This window comes from Drosophila nasuta, chromosome 3 (assembly GCF_023558535.2).
Source record: "Drosophila nasuta strain 15112-1781.00 chromosome 3, ASM2355853v1, whole genome shotgun sequence".
NCBI classification, from domain to species: Eukaryota; Metazoa; Arthropoda; class Insecta; order Diptera; family Drosophilidae; genus Drosophila; species Drosophila nasuta.
This window is the reverse complement of record NC_083457.1, coordinates 38065605-38086572: the sequence shown is the minus strand read 5'-3', so window position 1 is coordinate 38086572 and position 20968 is coordinate 38065605. Positions and strand designations below refer to the sequence as shown.

General features: G+C 38.2%; 3 protein-coding genes across 11 annotated transcripts; 1 reads left to right on the top strand and 2 right to left on the bottom strand.

Moving 5' to 3' along the window:
• Window positions 1-626: 626 nt before the first annotated feature.
• LOC132789748 (brachyurin-like) lies at window positions 627-1513 on the bottom strand. Its single transcript, XM_060797984.1, has one exon. The coding sequence runs from the start codon at window positions 1475-1477 to the stop codon at window positions 686-688; it is 792 nt and encodes a 263-aa protein (XP_060653967.1). The 5' UTR covers window positions 1478-1513; the 3' UTR covers window positions 627-685.
• A 2756-nt stretch (window positions 1514-4269) lies between these two features.
• LOC132789747 (serine protease 1-like) lies at window positions 4270-5222 on the top strand. The gene is made up of 2 exons (XM_060797983.1): window positions 4270-4558; window positions 4621-5222. The coding sequence occupies exons 1-2, from the start codon at window positions 4299-4301 to the stop codon at window positions 5177-5179; spliced, it is 819 nt and encodes a 272-aa protein (XP_060653966.1). The 5' UTR covers window positions 4270-4298; the 3' UTR covers window positions 5180-5222.
• LOC132789743 (E3 ubiquitin-protein ligase Nedd-4) lies at window positions 4648-20726 on the bottom strand. Of its 9 annotated transcripts, none has more exons than XM_060797973.1 (19): window positions 20515-20726; window positions 18974-19206; window positions 12473-12555; window positions 12324-12405; window positions 12084-12122; window positions 11855-12024; window positions 11169-11316; window positions 10984-11108; window positions 10830-10929; window positions 9906-10075; window positions 9457-9670; window positions 8586-8690; window positions 8158-8395; window positions 7975-8099; window positions 7768-7909; window positions 7477-7633; window positions 7117-7410; window positions 6658-7056; window positions 4648-6596 (listed from the first exon to the last, which is right to left on the bottom strand). In XM_060797973.1, the coding sequence occupies exons 2-19, from the start codon at window positions 19148-19150 to the stop codon at window positions 6494-6496; spliced, it is 2871 nt and encodes a 956-aa protein (XP_060653956.1). In that variant the 5' UTR covers window positions 19151-19206; window positions 20515-20726; the 3' UTR covers window positions 4648-6493. The 9 variants fall into 9 exon arrangements, with proteins under 9 accessions (XP_060653956.1, XP_060653954.1, XP_060653957.1 ...); XM_060797971.1 differs by having other exon boundaries at window positions 20519-20726; XM_060797974.1 differs by having other exon boundaries at window positions 11864-12024; window positions 20519-20726.
• Window positions 20727-20968: the final 242 nt, after the last annotated feature.

Below are 20968 nucleotides of genomic sequence, written 5' to 3'. Positions count from 1 at the left end.
TTTAATATATGAATGTTAAACTAAATAAAGCACAGTTTTGATATTAGAATTGTACAAAAGTACGAAACTATCTGACCTGCTGCCCACAAAAAGAATTTGGGCCAAATTTCAAAATTTTTAGACTCGGTTCTTATTTTTGAGGAACCTATTATTAGAAAAGTCAACATATTTCTTTATGAAAACCTTGTCACATACTCTAGCTAGCACACACACATTTTAGTTCACAAATATATAGAATATTTTTAGGATAGAATATCGGTATTGCACTTATTAAAGGTGTTTAAGTTTAACGATCCTGAAATAGATTAAATTATTTTAATGAAATGTGTATTGTGATTAGCATTACCATTGATAACAGCACAACTTTATATTTTTTTATATCAAATCAAAGCATATTGTAAACCTTAATTTGAAAATTCAATGTTAAATTGAACTCACTGCTGCCTTTGTGAAGTTTTTAAGATCAGTTGTCTAACTTGTAACTTCTGCGAGGTGTATATTATATTACTATATAATAAGTTTATTTAGTTTGTGTGAAATTTCCTTCGCATATTCTTAAAAATTGTCAATCACTTGTTAATTATGTAGAGTCCTTCATAGCATAAATTAAATTTATAAAAACTCGATTTAGAATACTTTCAATATTTATTGTAATCATTTATCACTGTAAGTGCTGGGCATCAACTTATTTGTTGACAACACCGCTGTGCTCCTCGATCCAATCCAGATAGGCAGTCACACGGGTGAAGACAGCTGGGTAACCCTTCTCGCAACCCAGAGCCAGACCGAAAGAGGTGGCACCAATCAAATAGTTCACATCGCCCTGCTTGTGAACCAATGGGCCACCAGAGTCACCGTTGCAGGTGGACTTGCCATCCTTGGTGCTCATGCAGATGACCTTGTCGGTGATCATACCAGCCCAGTAGATGTTGCAGGTGCTCGACTTCATGATGGGCATCTCAACGTAACGCAGCACAGAGGAAACAGAGGTGGCATCATCGCTGTCACGACCCCAGCCGGAGGCGAAAGCCTGCTCGCCAGCATAAGTGGAGTAGCGTCCATCCTTCTTGGGCAGAGTGGCGGCTCTGACGCGATCGTTGAATTCAATGGCTTCGGGCAGCTTGATCAGCGAGATGTCGTTGACCACACGGCTGGCATCCCAATCCTCGTGCACCTTGATGTCAGCCTTATCGACCTTGATGCGCTTCTGGCCATGCTCCTCCTCCTTGATGTTAATGGCACCAACATAGACGGTAGCGGAGTCAGCACCATCTGTGCAATGGGCAGCAGTAAGCACCCAACGATCGGAGATCAAGGTGCCACCGCACCAAGCACCCGATGAGCCGATGGCCAGACTGAGTCCCACCTGGTAGGGGAACTGACCCTCATGGGCCTTCTCGCCGTGGGTGATGCGTCCCTCCATGGGAGCAGCGGCAGTTGTAGCCAAAATGGCAGCCAATGCAATAAACAACTTCATGATGCGTATCAAAGCGAACTTGTGAATTGAAACAACACGGACCAATCACTTTTATACCCGCCCCAATGATTGACGAACGTCACAAGTTCGGTAGAAAACAGTGGAGTGCATCTTATCAGAGTATCTCTTGAGACGGACACTCTCAATGAACTGATAATTGGCGTGTGCGCCCACAAAACTGTACAAAGTAGCTGTATATTCGACGTACAAAGTATAATAAGCAATAGATTAAAAATCACGATTTCATCAGAAAACAATGAAAAGAAAGACTTAGCGTATTCGAATGTAAGACACACGGTACAAGAAATTTTCGTAAAGTAAATACACAATAAATATTTTATTCTTTTAAATCATTTCGTCAGTACAAAATATAATATATATACTAAATAAGTAGACGTTCAAAGTATAATAAATAATAGATTAACAATCATGATATCATCAGAGTTAAGGACTGAGCGTATTCGAAAAGATTTTATGAAATCTTCTGAAATACCTAATTTGGCAAATATCTTCTACCAGCAAGTAATGTTGGTAGTTCAAAATAAAAAACAGTCGTTCAAAGTATAATAAGCAATAGATTGTAAAGCAATAAGAAATTTGCTAAAATAAATAACATTTAAAATTTGGAATTTTTTTTGATTTTCAAGCAATCTTGTGAGAAAGAAAGATAATAAAATAAATAAACAGACGTTCAAAGTATAATAAGCAATAGATTAAAAATCGTGATTTTATCATTAAAGTAAAAGACTGGGTGTATTCGAATGTGAGACACACAGTAAAAAAATGTTGCATAACGAAAAGAAATTTTATGAAATATTTATTTTACTAAATATTTAACATTTATAATTAGGCAATTTTGTAGTGTTTTATATTCAATAAATTTTGTGAGAACAGCAAAATAAAAATAACAAATTTGTTCTATTTTAAAGTAATTTGATCACAACAAAATATGGAAAATAAAAGAACTAATTCAAATATGAAAATTTATCGTGTGAATTTTTGACATTCGCATCACATGAGTGCGAATGATTCATAGAAATATTCATTAAACAAAATCCTAGTTTCATAATTACACTGCTTGTTGTATTTAAATCTTAATGAGGGTGAAAGGGGCCTGTCTAAAGTATACAAAAAAAAAAACAAGAATTACGCATGCACTAAAGAAACTCAGATAGCGAGTTTGATAGTTCTTGTCTCAGTTGCTTTCGAGATATTGCCGATTGAATGCGAGTACAGACGGAAGGTGGAAACTTTGCATAATATCACTTTAGATTTCGAAGCTCAAGTATTTATTGTAGATATTTTATTTATTCAATGATTGCAATTATTCAATGATTGACACTATTACGAAGTTATTAAAATGCGACTGATTTAGAAATCAAATATTATTTATACCCGCTACCCATAGGGTAGAAGGGTATTATAACTTTGTGCCGGCAGGAAATGTATGTAACAGGTTGAAGGAGGTATCTCCGACCCTATAAAGTATATATATTCTTGATCAGCATCAACAGCCGAGACTATCTAGCCATGTCCGTCTGTCCGTCTGTGTGTCTGTGTGTCTGTCCGTCTGTGTGTCTGTCCGTCTGTCCGTATGAACACCTAGATCTCAGAGACTATAAGAGATAGAGCTATAATTTTTTTTCGACAGCATTTGTTATGTTTGCACGCAGATCAAGTTTGTTTCAAATTTCTGCCACGCCCACTTCCGCCCCCGCAAATCAAAAAAATCGAATAACACGCGTAATTTTAAAGCTAGAGTTGCGAATTTTGGTATATACTATAATTACTATAGTAGTTGTGAAAATTTGGTTGCGATCAGATAAAAATTGTGGAAGTTATTTAAGAAATACTTTTGTATGGGCAAAAACGCCTACTTACTAGGGGTCTGAGTTGCTTTGGTAGACAATCTGGAGCATTGTGCCGTTTATGGTATATTTTGAATGGGGTACTATATGGATATACCAAACATACCATTTGGTATATTTTTAGTATTTTTTAGTATTTTTTTTAGTATTTTCGGTATATTTTGAAAATGATACCGCAATATTTTGCCTTTATTAAAAATGGGTAGCGGGTATCTCACAGTCGAGCACATTCGACTGTAACTTTCTTACTTGTTTTAGAATTGTGAAAGCACAAAAGAAAGCAAATTATATCTGCACATTTAAATTATTCATTACGATTACTAAATTGAGTATAATAGTTTCTAATTGCCAGTCCACGAGACTGCACTCAAGACATAATAGGTTCAAGTGTTCTCGGAAACTAAAATTGCAGCTGACAAAACTCAACAGGCGTGTGTGATTTACCGAATCGAACTGAAGATGGACCCTTTTCTTTGATAAGAATTCATTCAAGGCAAAGGCTACAACTATTGCACACTTTTGTGCTGAAGCATCGACAGAGATAAGGATTAAGTATACGCACACGTAGACGTATACGTATTTTTCCATATAAACACCACGACGGGGTGTCTGCATAACTTTTTGGAAACTTACCGAATAAATATTCGCATATTCACCTTATGTTTTGTATATATATATAGCAATAGATAATCAATGTGAATTATGATAGGATATCTCCCATCAGCTCTCATTCATAACATGTGCCATATCTTAAACCAAAATAAGAAAAAAAATTGATTAATTTTTAATTAAATTGATAAGGACGTGAGAGTTACAAGACCACAAACAAAAACCCTTACCACTTGAGCAAGTGACAATACAGAAAATCTGCAGACGTCATTCTCCCTAGATCGAGCAGCTATAAAAGGCAATCGTTGGTCAGGTAATGTTCATAGTCTTCAGAAGATTCGAAAATGAAGGTGCTTGTTGTATTCGCTTTGGCCTTGGCCTACGCCTCGGCATCGGCTCTGCGTGGCGAGATTGAGCCACGTAACGTCTACATGCCCGTGCTCGATGGTCCCGAGGGTCGCATCACCAACGGCAAGGATGCCTCCGCCGATCAGTTCCCCTACCAGGTTGGACTTTCTCTGCAGATTGGCTCCAGCTCTGCCTGGTGCGGTGGCTCCTTGATTGGCCACGAATGGGTTCTGACTGCCGCTCACTGCACTGATGGGTAAGTAGAAGGACTCTTTGCAAATCTTATCCTTCAACTAATTCCTTCTCTCTCTTCTGCAGTGTCGATGCCGTCACCGTTCACTTGGGCAGCACTGTGCGCTCCAGCCCCAAGGTTAAGCACACCGTCAGCAAGGACAAGATCATCATCCACTCCGACTGGAACAGCAGGACTCTGTTGAACGACATCTCGCTCATCCGCATCCCATCCGTCGAGTACAGCAGCGCCATCCGTGCCGTTGAGCTGCCCAAGATCGATTCCCACTACTCGACCTACTCTGGTGATGAGGCCATCGCTTCCGGCTGGGGCCGCACCTCCGACTCCTCCAGCTCTGTTGCCGCTCACCTGCAGTACGCTCACCTCACCATCATCACCAACAGCGCTTGCCAGCGTACCTATGGCACCACCATCCGTTCCTCCAACATCTGTGTGTCCACCCCAGCGGCTGTGTCCACTTGCAACGGCGACTCTGGCGGCCCATTGGTGCTCGAGTCCAGCAAGGTCCAGATCGGTCTGACTTCCTTCGGTTCCTCTGCCGGTTGCGAGAAGAACTACCCAGCTGCTTTCACCCGTATCACCAGCTACCTCGACTGGATCAAGGACCACACCGGCATCCACTAAGCGGTTGTTGTTTCTTACCCAATAAATCAAATTATAAATAGCACTTTCTACGCTTCTTTTTTCAATTGGGGGAATCACTTTACCATATCAAAAAACACTTCAACTTTCATCATCTTTTTTTTTGTTTTGTATTTTTTATTGTTTGTCGTTTTTTTTTTGTGTTTTGTTCTTTGCATTTGCCTCAGTTTGAAACAGTTATAGCTTATTCTTTTTTCATTATCATAATTTGACTTTAAAGTTCAGTTTTTATATATAGGCTTTAATCGGCTTTCTTTAGATATATCATCAGTTACAGTTATCATATTTATTCTTGTTTTGTGTTCTCTCTTTTTTTTTGTTTCTTTCATAAACATTTGGAATGCATTATATAATTTAAGTTTAACAATATACATAAATTTGATTTTGCGATTCAGTATAGTATTCTGATTTTGTTTTATTGTTTAGTTATTTATTAACTTTATCATTTAAAATTGGAGATACTTATGCACATTTAACATTAATCATTTGTTTCTTTCAATTTTAAATACATATGCGTAGTTATACAGAATAAAAAAGTCACGTTTCACAATCGTCTGCATCAAATGTCAGTTTTATGTGTGTGTGTGTGTCAGTGTGGTGTGTGTTTTTGTTTGTTTGTTTTAGGCATATAGACAAATATCGCATAAAAATAACAATTATAAAAAACTTCATATATATTTTTGTTTATCCATTTCGCATATTTGTTGCTTTTTCTTCTTTTGTTTGTTTACTTATTATATGAACGCAGGCAATGCAAATTCATTTTAAGTTTTAGTTTTAGTTGTAGTTTGTTATATAAAGGGGGGAGTCTCTCTCTACTTTTTACAATTGTTGGCAAATGGTAACATGCATAAACACAAAACACTAATTAATACACAGGGAGCATTCAAAATGTACTCTATATATATATATATCTGCACTCTGCTGCTGCTGCGCGTTATTGCTGCTGCTGCTGTTGTTGTTGTTGTTTTTGTGCTGCCGCCGCCAAGGTTTTAAAAATACATACGAAACAGTACGAAACTAGCAAAAATGATTATAATACAAAAGCAAACAAACAAATAAGTACACGAGTCGGTGGCGGTGGTGTTCCAAGTGGTTGCAATGCGATTGCGCTGCTGCAGCAGTTGTATTAGTAGTTGTTGGTCTCTCTCTCGTTGTCGCTGTGATGTGATTGTGTGTCGTCGTTGCTGTCGTTGTTGCTGTTGCTCCTCATATAACTGCTGAACTGTTTGCCACAGCCAAGTGCTGTTGTCGTCACCCACATTGCCAACGCCGTCGCACACAAGACCAGTGTTATTAATCCACGCCAGCAAATCCTTGACTGCCCTCAATAGCCTTGATCAGCTTGTCTTTCAGCTGCAGATAACCCTCATAGGGCGGCAGGTCCAAGCGATTAAAGCTGCAATTAAAAGAACTCTTATTAAAACTATACTTTTTGGAATAAACTCTTTCAACTCTACCAGGTATGTGCACGTGGAAAATTGTTGGGTGATCCCCATTTCTCGATCGTAAACATTTGCGGGCCATTCGAGCCGTAGAGCTCTTTGAAACCATTCATTGGCACACGCGATGTGCCCGTAACGAATTGCAACAGACGCGAACGCATCTCATTGGAGAAGGAGAGCACGGCACGCCAGAACCATTGAATAATGATGTGATTCATGTGGTAATCGCCCTTGTACAACGTATTCTCACGCCAATCCTTGACGTCAATGTTCTGTATGCCGCACATTAGCAGCTCCAGTTCATGTTCGTCAAAGATCTTGATCAAATTCAAGGGAATGATCGAACCAAAGCCATCCAAAAAGGCAGACATTTGATCCTTAACGCGTGCCACAAAGCGCCATTCGATGACAAGTCTGTAAAGTAAGTGAAATATATTAAATTATGCCAAGATATTCTACTTTAGATTGACTCACTTGATGTATTCATCTTTGTTTTCGTTGGTCACTTCAATGTTGGCGCCGCCCGGTTTGAGTTCATGCTGACTCTTTTGACCAAACACATCTTCGTCGAGAGCGAATGTCAACTCCAGTATGCGTGGATCGTTCTCCTTGATCCACATCAATGAATTGTAATACTCGGTGTCCACAGATTCCATGTCCTTCAAGTCAATGGACTTTTGCAGCATCATCTTGTAGAAGGGACGAATAAAGAACGCATCCAACAGTTTGCCATGATACACAGCCATGCCCGCAATGCGTCCAATGAATCTGTTGACGAATAAACAGATAACAATTTAAAAGTTTACTTTCTAAAATGAAAGTCTTTGTACATACTTAAAGTAACTTAGATGTTCCTCGTTGCACAAGCCGCTGCCATTGTTGATTTGCAAGGTGTAGTTATCCATAGCCGAGTACTCGAAAAGTCCGTAGTATGGATTAAACATTTCTTTGGATAGCAAATAGAACCATTCCCTAGCAAGGCCGCCATAATCTGCAATTTGAATCGTTTATTTTTGTTATTAAAGCATAGATTATACATAAATTTATAACCTAGCTTTGAACTTTGACGATAATCGTTTCAAAGTTAAATTTAAATATAATATTATATATTAAACAGAAACTTACCTAAGCCCGTTTCGCCTTCAAATTCTACCCATAATTTAGTCTTCAGTAAATCGGTTTTCGTCACCGAACTAATGATTCGATACGAGTCCTCCAATATGGATGTACGGCGAATACGTATCTCAAATTTATTTGGTACATTTGTCTACAATAGGCATAAAAGAGTAGCTTAGTAGTGAATGAGTTGAGGAGGTTTACTTGACTGCTTACAGGTTTTCTTATATGACTCTTGAAATACTCGTATTTCTGTTTGTAATCTCGCGAATACGGCACCGCCTGTCCGGCAATATTTGGATTTGACAGGCGTGGATCCTCCCACTGTGTGGTGCGCGTATCTAAGGATGAGAATCAGTTATTAATAACATTTCGGTAGCACATAAAAACGTTGCTTACCGTGATCAATGTAGAAGACGCGTCCATCGATGTGCACGCGTTCCTCCCACGAATCGGGCAAGGGACCCAGATCGTCCTCGACGCGTCGTGTTTGATTTGGCATTGGACTGGCGCGACCATTGCGTGGATCAATCCAAGTGGTGCGACGTGCCTCGTGATCGATAAAGAATGTACGTCCATTGGGCGCCACCTGCATGGACCAGCGTGGTGGTAATGCTTCCTCCTCATTGACTGCGGCCTGCAAAAGGGAAATCAATCGAAATAATTAGACACCTTAATACAAAAACATTCTGTTCAGCTGAAATTGAAAGTGTAGATAGTTTTCGTCTATAAAAGCACATGCACAAATACATAGTAAATATGCAATTATTTGAATGCATTTCAAATATTGAATTTTTTTTTTTTGTATATGGAATATGAAACATTACTTGATCGGTGGGCACAGCCGCGTTGTCTTCCTCGGAATTGCGTCGTGTGGACGGAGCTGAGATCTCTGAGGGATTGTGGCTGTCTGTGTGATCGGTGTCTTCGCTCTAATTTATTTGCATATATATTTATTTATTTTATGGATGCATTTTACGAATTTTGCGTTTATGTTTTATGTTTGTTGTTGTTGTTTTGGTTGTAGTTTATCAATTTGTTTTTATTGCAGTCGGAAGAAACAGAACAGAAATGGATCACAAAAATTATAATCAATTTTGCAAAATACGAAAAGCTTTACAAAACTTAAATGAAAAGCAGAACCCAAAGCAGTTTAGTTTACATTGCAGTCTCAAGCACAGAATACAACTTAAAGTACATTAATAACTGAAAAGTGAATGTGTGATATAAGTGAAAAGTTAGTACGATATAAGTCTACAATTGTTGCAGAATGTGTTAAGTGTATGTAAGTGAGATGGAAGTGTTTACTATACAAATCTACAAAATTTTCTCTATTTGCGCTCCAAGTGTCGAGCTTACCCTTTCCGCTTGACGAGACCATATTGAGCCCATCCAAAACTAGAAAACTTTGTGCAGTCTTTACATCAAAATTTGAAACTATATAAATGACATTTGATCATATTGCAGAGGATGTTTTCCCTTTTTTGGCATGGGCTAAATATGTGTGTTGTAATTGGCAGCAAATATCACAAAGAATTTAAGTTGACAACAAGTGCAAATTTGACAATGAAAACTAGGACAATCACAAGAGAAATGGGCATGAAGTGTTACAGTGTCAATATGAAGTGAAAAGATGTAGCTAATGTGTGTCTTTAGTAGAGAGAGAAGAGTGTGTAGACTGTGTGTGTGTATGCTAACCAATTGTCTACGCAGCTGCCGTCGTCTCTGCTGCCTGTTGTTGTTGTTGTTGTTCTCCAACTGTGGGCGGGCCAAACTGGGATCGTTGCCACGTCGAACATTACGATTTGAGACTGCGGATTCCACACGCACCGGTCGCAAATCGTTTTGCAAACTGGTGGCGGAGACTTGGACTCCATCACGACCGGGATGTCGCAGAGAATTGTAAACAAAACTGCAGTTTCACGATAAAAAAGAATTTGAATAATGCTAGAGAGGAGTTAGGAGGAGACAATCCCACACACAGTAACGAGTCCACAGTCATTTTGGGGGATTGAACTCGACAAATGTTAAACAACGCACACACAAACAAGAGAAGAGCATTGCATTTGATTGAGGAAGGAATTCATTTCGGTTTGTGGTGGCTGCTAACAACATGAAGTGTGTGTGTGTGGCGTTTAGATATTAACCTGGCATGGTCCATTTGAGTTGGGTTCGCAGCTGCATCGTTGTTCTCATCGTTATCATCGTGGTGGAAGTTGTTGATTTCGTTGTTGTTGTTGTTGCTGTTCACTGAGGTCTGTGACTGAGTGCGTGAGATTGTTGGTGTGGATTCTGCTGTTGTGGCATTGTCATTGTCCTACAGTGGTCAAATAAAAGTGATGAACTCAACAGTTGCTAAACTAGCCTTACAACTACTACAGAGAAATGTGGGCGCGAGCTAAATGCAGAGAGTTCCTTAAGCTAAGGTGAGCAATGAACGAGCGAGTTATCGAGATTGTAAGTCTAGCGTATCAGGAGTGAAATCGTATCGTTTTTGGGCATTACAAACATGCGACGCAGGTACAGATTCAGATTGCTGTCGAGCATATCACAGCTTTGGGCATTGTCTGCAACAGTTTGTTGCTCATCCTCATTGTCAGCTACTTGCTGCTGTTCCTGCTCCACTTCCTGTTGCTGTTCCTGCTCTTCGTGCACTGTGCCACAATGCAGACACTTCTCATCATCCTCATCGTCTTCATCATCATCATCTTCCTCGCTACTTTCATCGCTTGCCAAGAGCTCTAGCTCTCTTGGCTCAGTCTTTGTTCGCTGCATGTGTGTGATTGTGATGTGTGTGTGTGTGGGTGTATGTGTATGTTTGGTTTTGAGGTGCAGTGTGTGTTTGACAGTTAACGAGTAAAGTTCATGCACAACAATTGAGTCAATTGCAATTGTTAAAAGAACCAGAGACATGCACCATAATCAAAATAGTAAAATCAAAATCGTTTTTAGAAGATCATTTTCTTGGTTATTGTTGTTGTTGTTGTGTTTGTCTTGTGAATTTGTTAATAACAACTACAGCCAGGTAAAGATGGCGGATGAAGCAATTGGAATTGTGGCATCGCACTTACCGCGCCGCGTCCCGGTTCCGTTTCATCCACACTGATGTGAAAACGTCGTTGGAAATCTGAGGCCAGCTGATCAACGTTTTGGCTGTTGTTGCTTGTCAAGCTGCAATTAATGTGATTATAATATATGTAAACATATGTTATCTGATTAGCCTACATGGTCGGCCTCTCCCATTGCGTGGTGCGCGCCGTATGATTCACATAATATGTGCGTCCATTTGCGTCCTGTCGTTCCTCCCAGCCAGCAGGCAAGCTGTCATTACCGCCACTAGGAAAGGGATGCTAAAAGAAAAAAACCCACATTAGTATGCATCATAAGCAAGGTGATGAAATGACACTTACCGGTTGTGATGAAACCTCGCCCGAATTTGTAGCCTCAACGTGCTCCCAATCGCCGTCGCTGTTGTTGCCCGACGGTTCGCTCTGTTCGCGTGTCTCGCGTATGAACGCATGGTATATCTCCAGTGTACCCTTGATGCGTGATTTAGCGCTATATTTGTGTGTAAATACAAATAAACGGGGGAGTTGTTCAATGTTAACTGCTGAAGGCCAAGTTGTCAACGAAAATGCACGACAATTTTACACACAGCACCAAGCACCACACACCGACACACACACAACAATACGAATCGAAATGAAAATAGTATAAATACCAAAAACAAAAACAATAAACTATAAACAATTACACAACAAAGCCTCAACTAAAAAGAAACAAATCTAGTGTCGAATTCGAGATGCGTTTTGATACAAAAAGAAGCATTTACTGGTACACAACAAATAATACTCGTAGTATACTCTATATGAATAGTTATGTACATATAAATACAAATGTGTGTAAAGCATAAACTGTTTGTGATTGCTTTGCTAACTAATCAACTAGTATACAATTGTATTTTTCTTCTTTTTTTTTGTACTATACATTTCTTATGGGTTTTCTTTTGTAGTTTGTTACAAATTTTTTTCTGTTTTATTGAAAACTCAACTGAAATTAAATAAAGGAAATCAAACGGCAACTGAAATAAACATACCCTACTGACCTGCGCGGACGCAGCGTGTAGCTCTGGGAGCCGATCGTGCGTCCCTCCTGCTCGGTGGGCAGATTCACCAGGGTCAGCTCCACCATGCCCAAAAAGTCATCGCGTGTCAAGCGATTCTCGTCAAATACTTGAAACACAAGCTTATGTTCAGACGGTTTAACCTGCGAAAACAAATACAATTTAGTCTCTAATTAATAAAATGAACATCTGTTGAACTTACTCTGAATATGAACTCCTCATTCCAGGATGGATTCAATGTCTGCAAAGAAAGGTCAAGAGTGTATTAGTTATGCTATGTTTGCGGCATTTAATTAGCGCCTTGAGATAACATTGCTGTGGCATGACTAAAGCAGTGCCTCAAGACACATTTCGTTAGTCATTGTTACTCCCTCACAAACATCGGCAGATAAGATAAAACCTGCCTTTAACTGCACTCGCAATTTATTTACTTTATAGTTACCTTCTTTTTAGTCTTAGTTAAAACCGAGTCAATATTTATATCACCGTTAATTGTATTCAAATCGATGCGCACATATGGATCACTGTAAAGAAGTTCCAACTCAATTAATTGCAAGGCAAAGCCACAGAACATTTCAAGTTCGCACTCACCTGGCACCAAAGATGTCCTTCTTGGCCAAGGATTTGCCGCTAAGCACAACAATGCGCAAATGACACGAATCGCCAGTGTCGTTCTGCAAAGAAACAAATACGTGAATAAATATACACACAAAGTAGCTAGCAAGTCCAAGTTATAGTTGTTATAATCCAACCTAAGAGGCGCCTCAAAAAGCAGCTGCGACAGCGACCCACAAATGAGTCACTTCAGCTTTTTGCTCTTGAATACCCTAAGAGAAATTTCTACTTCTCCTGCTGCTGCTGCCTCTTGTAAACAGCAGATGAGATCATATAGGCATCAACAGTGCGTAAAAGCATAAATGTATACAAATGTACACACCCTATCCCCTTTGCCCGCTCTCATCTTAGCGACATCCCATTTAATGATTTTCGTGGATAGAGTGTACAATAACTTCCACAGAAATCACAAAAACAAAACAGCGTATACAGGCATTTCTATATATAAACACACACACACACACACACACACATACGCATTGCTGTACATAAGCCACAGCGTCACACAATTTGGGCATAAGCTGCGTATGCTTAATGTCAGCGATTACGCATACGCAGCGCAGGCTGTAACTGAAGCTGCTGCTGACTGTGGCTAATTTATGCATTTTAATGCTGAAATACTACACGTATATAAGATGTTTTTGTGGGTCACAACGACTCACAATTGTGTGTTGACCTTGACCCGAGTGCAAAAGAAAAACTTAAGGAGTCTTGTCACTCGCTCAATGCTAATTATGAGACCCCAAGTACATTTATTAGTTGTCCACGCCAGCAGCTAATCGCATAATAATAATAGACCTTAGGACTTCATCTCTTTGCAATTGATCTATGTGCATAATAAACCTTTATTTAATTTGCTAACAACATACAAAAATCTGCGAAGTTGTAATGTTGTAATAAATCCGCCGTTTAATTAGCTTTCAGCTTTTGATTGAGCTCATTTGATTATTTCCCGCATATATACAACGACAGTTCGTTTCAAGGGAAGCGATTAACCGGCACAATTCTGACCCCAAACCTTACAGAGTGTTGCTAGCCAACAGAAAGACAGACAGACGGACGGACAGACAGACAGACGGATAGTCAGTCGAGTGGCATGTACACGTTTTGTACATTTGTGCATTTTTTAACCAATTCTATGGTGGATTTTCCATGAACTTGTTTCTCGTATTGATTTTCAGCGGTTTTCCATCTTTCCTACTGCTGTCAGCCAACAGCTAACAGCTTGTGCAATAAACGCGTCTCACGAGTCTATTTAAATATGTACAACAGCTGAATCAAAATACACATTACATTTCATTTAATTACGGCCTCGTCAATTAACGTGTCACACAAAATGACGTCGCAGTTGTGGCGAAAAACACTCACATTTTGCATCAGCTGTTTATTACCCTAAAAAAAACAAAAACCATAAAACCCGCTTAAACAAGTCAAACGGTCAATCAATCAACAACAGCTGTAGTTGTTGCGGTCTTGTTTCGGGCCAAGAACATGCCCAAGACCTGCGACACTAAGCCCGACATTAAATTGATTTTTAGCCCTTAAATCTGCTGGATTTACTTAGGGCCTTAAGACTGTAGCATAAAGAATGGCTTTCTATATTAATTAATACATTTAATGTTGGCTTTGAATCTTCTGAATTATCCCAAAAGTATTTGAAGGCAGGCATTGCTTTAAACATTAAATAGATTTATATATTAAGTTGATTTGTAACAAGTTGTTTGGACTAGCGGCTAATTTACTTAGGGCCTGAAAAAAATGACTTTGAATATAAATTAATATATTTCATGTTGCCCTTAAATGCAGTGGATTACTTTAAAGCATTTGGAGAAAAACATTACGCTTAATGATACTTTTAAATTGACTTAATGTACTTTTTGTCTTAAGACTATATAGAATTTCTTTTCATAAATGTTATACATTTAGAAGGAAGTATGTAACACATTTTAGAAGAAAGTATGGCTTTCAATATTAATTAAATAAAAGGCGAAGCTTCGTTAGCAATAATATGTATAAACCATTTATTTTTAACTAGCGGTCAATTTGCTGTGGTCTTAAGACCATAACATAAGAAAAAATCTAAATCTAATGATTTGTTTTAAAAAATGTGAACAAAGTCATTGGTTTCTATACTATATATGTTGATAATAATATAATAAATTATTTTCGAACAGTTGATTTACTTAGCGGTTAACCACCTTTTTGCCAAATGTGATTATCGCATTGTTATCAAAAGCGAAATACTTTAGTTTTCCATTTTGACTTTTAACATGTGACATACTGGCTGCAGTCTTATTGAATGAACAATAAACATTCGAAATATATGTATGAATAATCATTTCTTGTACTGCTGATAAGTGACGATTCAAATTGAGAATCCGACGTGTCGGACGGAAGTGTGTGTGTGCTTTTATCTATATTGTAGATCAGAGAGCAAATACTACAAGCATTTTGTAACTGAAGGCACTCCACATTCAAATTATGAATACGCTCAGACCAACAAAGGAAACGTGACATTTGCTCTATGATAAGCATATATGTACACTACTAATAAACCCAATGACCCCAAGTTAAACACCATTAACCAAATTGATTTAATTGATTTTCCACGCTCATCCAAATGTCACTGCAAATGCATTACACAAATTGAGTTGTCGCTCTCCTTGATGGATTGCCCAGAGCACAGAACATCACAAGAACAGTTCATTAAAATCCTCAACTCTTCTCCCAGTGGCTTTCAATTGACAACAACCACACAAAAGTGAAGTGCATAAAAATGGAAAGTTAAACTGCACGTGTATTAACATGAGAAACACTTTTGCATTATCTATAGCCTGTTTCATATGCCCACAATGGGGATTTAAAACGTTGAGAAATTGAAAATAAATAACAATTTCCAGTTGAGTAAAAGTCTATAAATAAAACTTGCCGGCAATGTGCGAGTTGGGGCAAAAAATAAATAGACTAAGCCATAAAAAGTATTGACATACGATTTGATTAAGCGTTTAGTAAATTTTCTAGGCCATTTATTAGCTTAAAATAAATATTATTATTATTATATTTTGTGATATTTCACCCATTGCCATTTGCTTAAGTATAGCTTTGGAGGAGTTCGTTGTCTGATAAATTTTGGTATGCAGGCCAAAACAATTTCAAAACCAGAATCAATATAAATAATTATCAGATAAGACAAGTTTTAAACAGGTTTACTAGATTCCAATGCGATTACACTCTCAATAAGGGGAGTTCCGTGAACTGATGGCAAATCAAATTTATACTCTAAGATCAAGTAGCATTATCTAAAAACAAATTATCCTCACTAATAAGAAATTAATAAAACAAATATCTGTCAAACTGAAAGCATATAATCCGCAACTATCTGTCAACTGAAATATTATATTAAAAATAAACTACAAATGATCTCTGAACTGTTGAAACAACAGAAGCACTCATTGAGGCAATTGCTCCCATCATAATGTTCTATAGTTCATGACGAAATCCAAGCACTGGAAAGCGACCCAAAGAGAGAGAGAGAGAGAGAGAGAGAGAGAGCAAGAGAGGTTTGCGGAACCACAATTAGCGGTTAAGGCGTAAGTAGGTGTGAATAGTGCAAATGAGCGAAGGAAAGACAACAAGAGAAACATAGTGAGAGAGAGGGACAGCGAGGGAGAGAGCAGCTGTTGGCGATAACTTACATCACTATTGTTGTAGCCATGAATTTGGCCATCTTCGGGAGTGGTTGTTGTTGTTGTCGATTCAGCCATTTTTTCTTTTGATCAATAGATATAGTTAGTTGGACGCGTATTTTGTTTATGTTGTTTACGTATTATTGCCCGGTATTGTGTGTTAATTTAATGCACGCCTTTTCAACTAAAAAATAAGCAATAAATATTGAGCGTTTTGTCGATCGGTTTTAACTGCATTGATCGAGAGCAAAACGTATTACGTATTTTATTTTTGGCGCAAAAACACTCTTCACTGCTTTATTTGCCTATACTCAGTGTTTTTCCGCTATTAAGAGAAAACAGATTCTCATTTAATTTCGATATTTTTGTTTATTCATGTGTTGCTTTTAAACATTGTTGTGATGAGATACGAAGGAATTTCTGCTTAAATTCAAATCTAAAAGTTTCTTCTGCCATGCATGACTAATGAAATCCAAAAAAAAAGAGCAAAACTGAATCCAAATCGAAATGCGGGCAGAACGCTGAGAGCCACAGTAAATAATGCGCGATGGCAAATCTTGTTTTCACATTGCGACGTTGATTCTTAGCTCACGACAACAGCAACAAAAACAACAACAACTACTACTGCGGCAAAACCACAACGACAACTGAACGCAGCAGCAACAACAAAAAAGGCTGTGTGCCCTGCCTGCTGCCAAGTTGCCAGTTTGACTGTTGCTTTTTAGTTTTTGTTGCTGTTGTTGGTGTATTAATATGTATGCACAATACAAGCGAGTATTTTTTATATAATTAACACATCTTCACACATACACACATACTATTGTGTTGCTCTACAGTTTGAAACGCACGCGGCATTTATATTTTATTATATGTGTACATAATTCAATTATTCATTTATTTATCTCTCATTAACAGGCAAAAGCGCAAAAGCAGCGATAGAAACAATAACAACAACAACATCGCCAGCAACGACCATCAACACACACACACGCACAGACCAACACTATTGCAGAAACATGTTCTACTACGTCACGTCTTTGCCACTTTTTCTGCTTGTATTTGTACTACAACAAAAACAACAAAGAGTACAACAACACGACGGCGTGCCGTTGCATGTAGCGGGAGCTCTCGCGTTCTAAGCTAAACTAAAATATCTGCTCCAAGGTAGTGTGACCAAATTGCCATGGCATTCAAAGGGCATAAATTCGGAGAATGGAGCCCCAAAGCTTTTTCTTGTGGGTGTTGCTCATCAGATGCATTTATTTACATAGGTCAACTCGAAATGCTATTGCCTACTCTACTAAATCAACAACAATAGCATTTTACGAGTGCGTTAAGCCTAATTAAGCGTATATATGTCAACAAAAATATACATAAATTGTAGGCAGATGTTTCCAGTGTGGCCGTAACTTACAAAAATCTATTTTGCAGTATTTTGTTGAGAGAGAGCTTTACAAACAGACACGTCAATATCTGGCAACGCTGATAGCTGCTGCTAAACGAACAAGTGGCCAAAGCAACCAAAACAAAAAACATATGTTTTCAAGTATTTACTTGTTCGTATGTATGTGTGTATATTTGTGATTTGTTATTGCGATGTGAGTGAAACGAATTTTGGAAGTAAAGTAAAACACTACCAATGCATGAAATGTGTCAACTAAAAATAATTAACACTCGACTGCTGGCGGCTTTAATAAACCAATTTGTCGTAAAGTAAACTAGCCGCAAATGAACACACACACACACTCAAGCTGCCTATTTGGTTAAGCAAAAAAAAACAGTATATAGTGCGGTTGAAAAGCTCGTACCCTATCACTCTCAATCTAGCCCTATCCCTGTCCCTCCCTCAGCAGAGTAGACGACGCCAACTGCGACGGTGACAGCGACATTGGTTAACACAAGCGCACTAATGAAGATAAAAGGCAGCTGCTGCTCCCCCCATCTCTGTCTTGCCGACAATTGTCTGTTAAATAAGTTAGGCAAATAACTTGAAATCACTCAATTCATTGAGGGTTCAAATTACGCACATTCAAGTGTTTGTTGATAAATTCAATTGCCAGCTAAATAATTCACTTTCCACAAACAAATTTAGAATTAAATAAATGTTGTACTATATGTTAATTGGCTAACGAACTGTTTCAAGTATTCTGTCTATGTTTATATTATTATTCTTGGTTTGTTTATTAAGCTAAGCGAATGATCAAAGCATTTCCAGACGGGCTGGCATTAATGTATGTATATGTACGAAGTTGAGTACATAGAAGAAACGTGCTTTCCTCGCAAAGATCTGGAATAAGATAAGCATCGCATTTTTAAATGCTTATCAGGCGAAATTCGTTATCTGCAGCCCTGGAAGTAGTCACAAAAAAAAGTAATGCAGCTGCCTTCCAATTCGTATAAACTTTTTATACTATATGCTATGCATATAAAAAAAAACGCAATTGTTGACATTTAAAAAAATACTGCAGGTGAAAAATGCACACAATTAAATTCAACTTTGAATGTCGCTAGCTGTTTGACAATGGCTTGAGAACAAAAAAGGAAAAACAGATGAACCAACTCTGCTCTCTATGTTCTCTTCGTTATGTTCTTTTCTCTCTTCATTGCCCCCTCTAAAGAACTTTTAAGACAGCCCCACAGCTGTTTTTTTTTTTTTGGCTTATTCCTACGATTAGATTCGACTGTAAAAATACCATAAAAAGTACGCAAAAAGAAAACATCTAGATAAGCGAGGTGAAATCCCTCTTGTCACCCTCTTATCTACCCCTTAGATCATCCGTTGTCGACTCACCACGGCGGCCAGCGATCTACGTGGCGCGTGTCCGTTGCTGTAATCCAGACGCTGCTGCGGCTGCTGCTGTTGTCCGGCAACTGATGCGGCGCGTCGCCTCGGCGGTGGGCGTGGCACATCGCCACCCGACGAGGATGCGGCCACAACAGCGCTGCTGCTGCTTGTTCGTGTTGACATTGTGCTCGCTGTCCCTCTGCCTCTTTTGTGGCGCCTCCTCTCTGAACCGTTGCAAGCTGTAAAATATGCGAAATAGAAATGGGAACGCATCATGAAAGCAACGGAAACGCAAATTTAACTATAAAAGACACGCAAGAACGAAAGTGCTTCAGTTGTGACAAACTAGTAAGCTACAGCCGAGTATGCTCGACTACGAGACACCCGGCTTTCAATTTGTGGAAATTATTAAGTGATTTTTTTTGCAACATAATGTTATCGTCAGAACTCCTAACAATATATGTACATAATTACTCTAAGCATTTTCAACTTATATTCCTCAGTTTATCAAACGCCTGTAACGCAATTCTTAGAAACCATTTACGATATTACTCAGCAAAAAGATGATAAAAACAATTACTATATAAACATGGCTTTATCAAATGAATGCAATTATGCAATTCACTGAAATTATTACGAAACACCATATCAATAATATTATTATGTTTGATTTGATAGTCCCGACTATAGAAGAATGATTTTGTAATATATATATAAATATATATATATATATAATATATATATATGATAAATAAATATGATTCGTAAAAAAATAGGGAACCATGAAATAAATAATTCAAAATCAATTTACATGCCGATTTTTACCATATATACATTTTTTGAATTTTTATTTATCACTAATACATGCTATCTTGCTATAAAGGTTTTGTGTGACGGGTATAACAAACAAGAGGTGACAATATAACTGGAAGCTGCAAGTGAAGAAAGGCAGCAAAAGCAAAGCAAGGCCACATGACATGATGACGGACAGACAACAAAGGCGTAGAGTAGAGAACGAACGAACAAGCGAACGATACTTGCTTTGCTCTCTTTCTTGTAAGTGTAAAGTTCGCATACGACAACAACAACGACTCTACATAGGTAATTATGCATCAGTATGTGTGCAAGTGCATGTGCATGTCTGTGTGCCTTTGTGTAGGAGGCAAGAGAGCATAGAATACTTTGTTGAGCAACTAAGCAAACTAAACGAAGTAATTAACCAAGCGCGAAAGGTTCAACGGCGTGTCGACTTGGCCGGCTTTCGTTTCGTTTCGTCACTTTTCCAACTTAAACAATTTAATGTTAGTGTCTTAACTCTTCATACACAGACAGACTCATACACGCACACACAATCACACTGACACTATAATTTATTTTGATTTATGTTGTATTTTTAACAAAATTGTTCTACTATAAAATATGTGTATGTATATGTGCCAATTCATATATGCATGCTTGTGTGTGTGGGGACATATACTACACTTATAAGTACATACATATGTATGTATGTATGTAATGAGACTTGCGGAAAAGTCGCCGTCACTCACGTACGTTTTTCACACACTGCCAACTACTATGATGATTCGCGTTTCGATTTATTGACGTGTCAACTTTGAATTCCGCTTACATCTTTCTACTTATTACTTATTACACACGGGTATATTAATCACTTTCGTAGAATGAAACGTAAAAAAACACTTGCACAAAACTGCTCAAAAGCACCGCACAAAACACGCCCGACGAAATCCGACAACTAACTAAAACCGATAACCAGCGTGACCGCAGCTGCGATTTCCAAATATTCCTCACGAAGTCGCAAAAAGAAATATACCAAATATACCTCTTCCACGACGGCTTTGTATGGAAAAATTTGCAAGGAGATTTATTAAACTCATTTTCTTCAAAAGTTTTACTAAAATTAAAATTTTTTTTGAAAAATTTACCTATTTTAAAACAAAGTGAAAATATAAATAGCAAGCTGAATATTTCGTTTGGCAGTAT

What these genes read in the sequence shown, in the direction of transcription:
- LOC132789748 (XM_060797984.1), bottom strand. Translation starts at nt 1,477, where the DNA reads ATGAAGTTGTTTATTGCATTGGCTGCCATTTTGGCTACAACTGCCGCT.
- LOC132789747 (XM_060797983.1), top strand. Translation starts at nt 4,299, where the DNA reads ATGAAGGTGCTTGTTGTATTCGCTTTGGCCTTGGCCTACGCCTCGGCA. An exon ending in GCCGCTCACTGCACTGATGG is followed by an intron (nt 4,559 to 4,620) that starts GTAAGTAGAAGG and finishes TCTCTTCTGCAG; the next exon opens with TGTCGATGCCGTCACCGTTC.
- LOC132789743 (XM_060797973.1), bottom strand. Translation starts at nt 19,150, where the DNA reads ATGTCAACACGAACAAGCAGCAGCAGCGCTGTTGTGGCCGCATCCTCG. An exon ending in GCGAGGTTTCATCACAACCG is followed by an intron (nt 11,109 to 11,168) that starts GTAAGTGTCATT and finishes TTTTTCTTTTAG; the next exon opens with CATCCCTTTCCTAGTGGCGG. An exon ending in CAATGGGAGAGGCCGACCAT is followed by an intron (nt 10,930 to 10,983) that starts GTAGGCTAATCA and finishes CATTAATTGCAG; the next exon opens with CTTGACAAGCAACAACAGCC.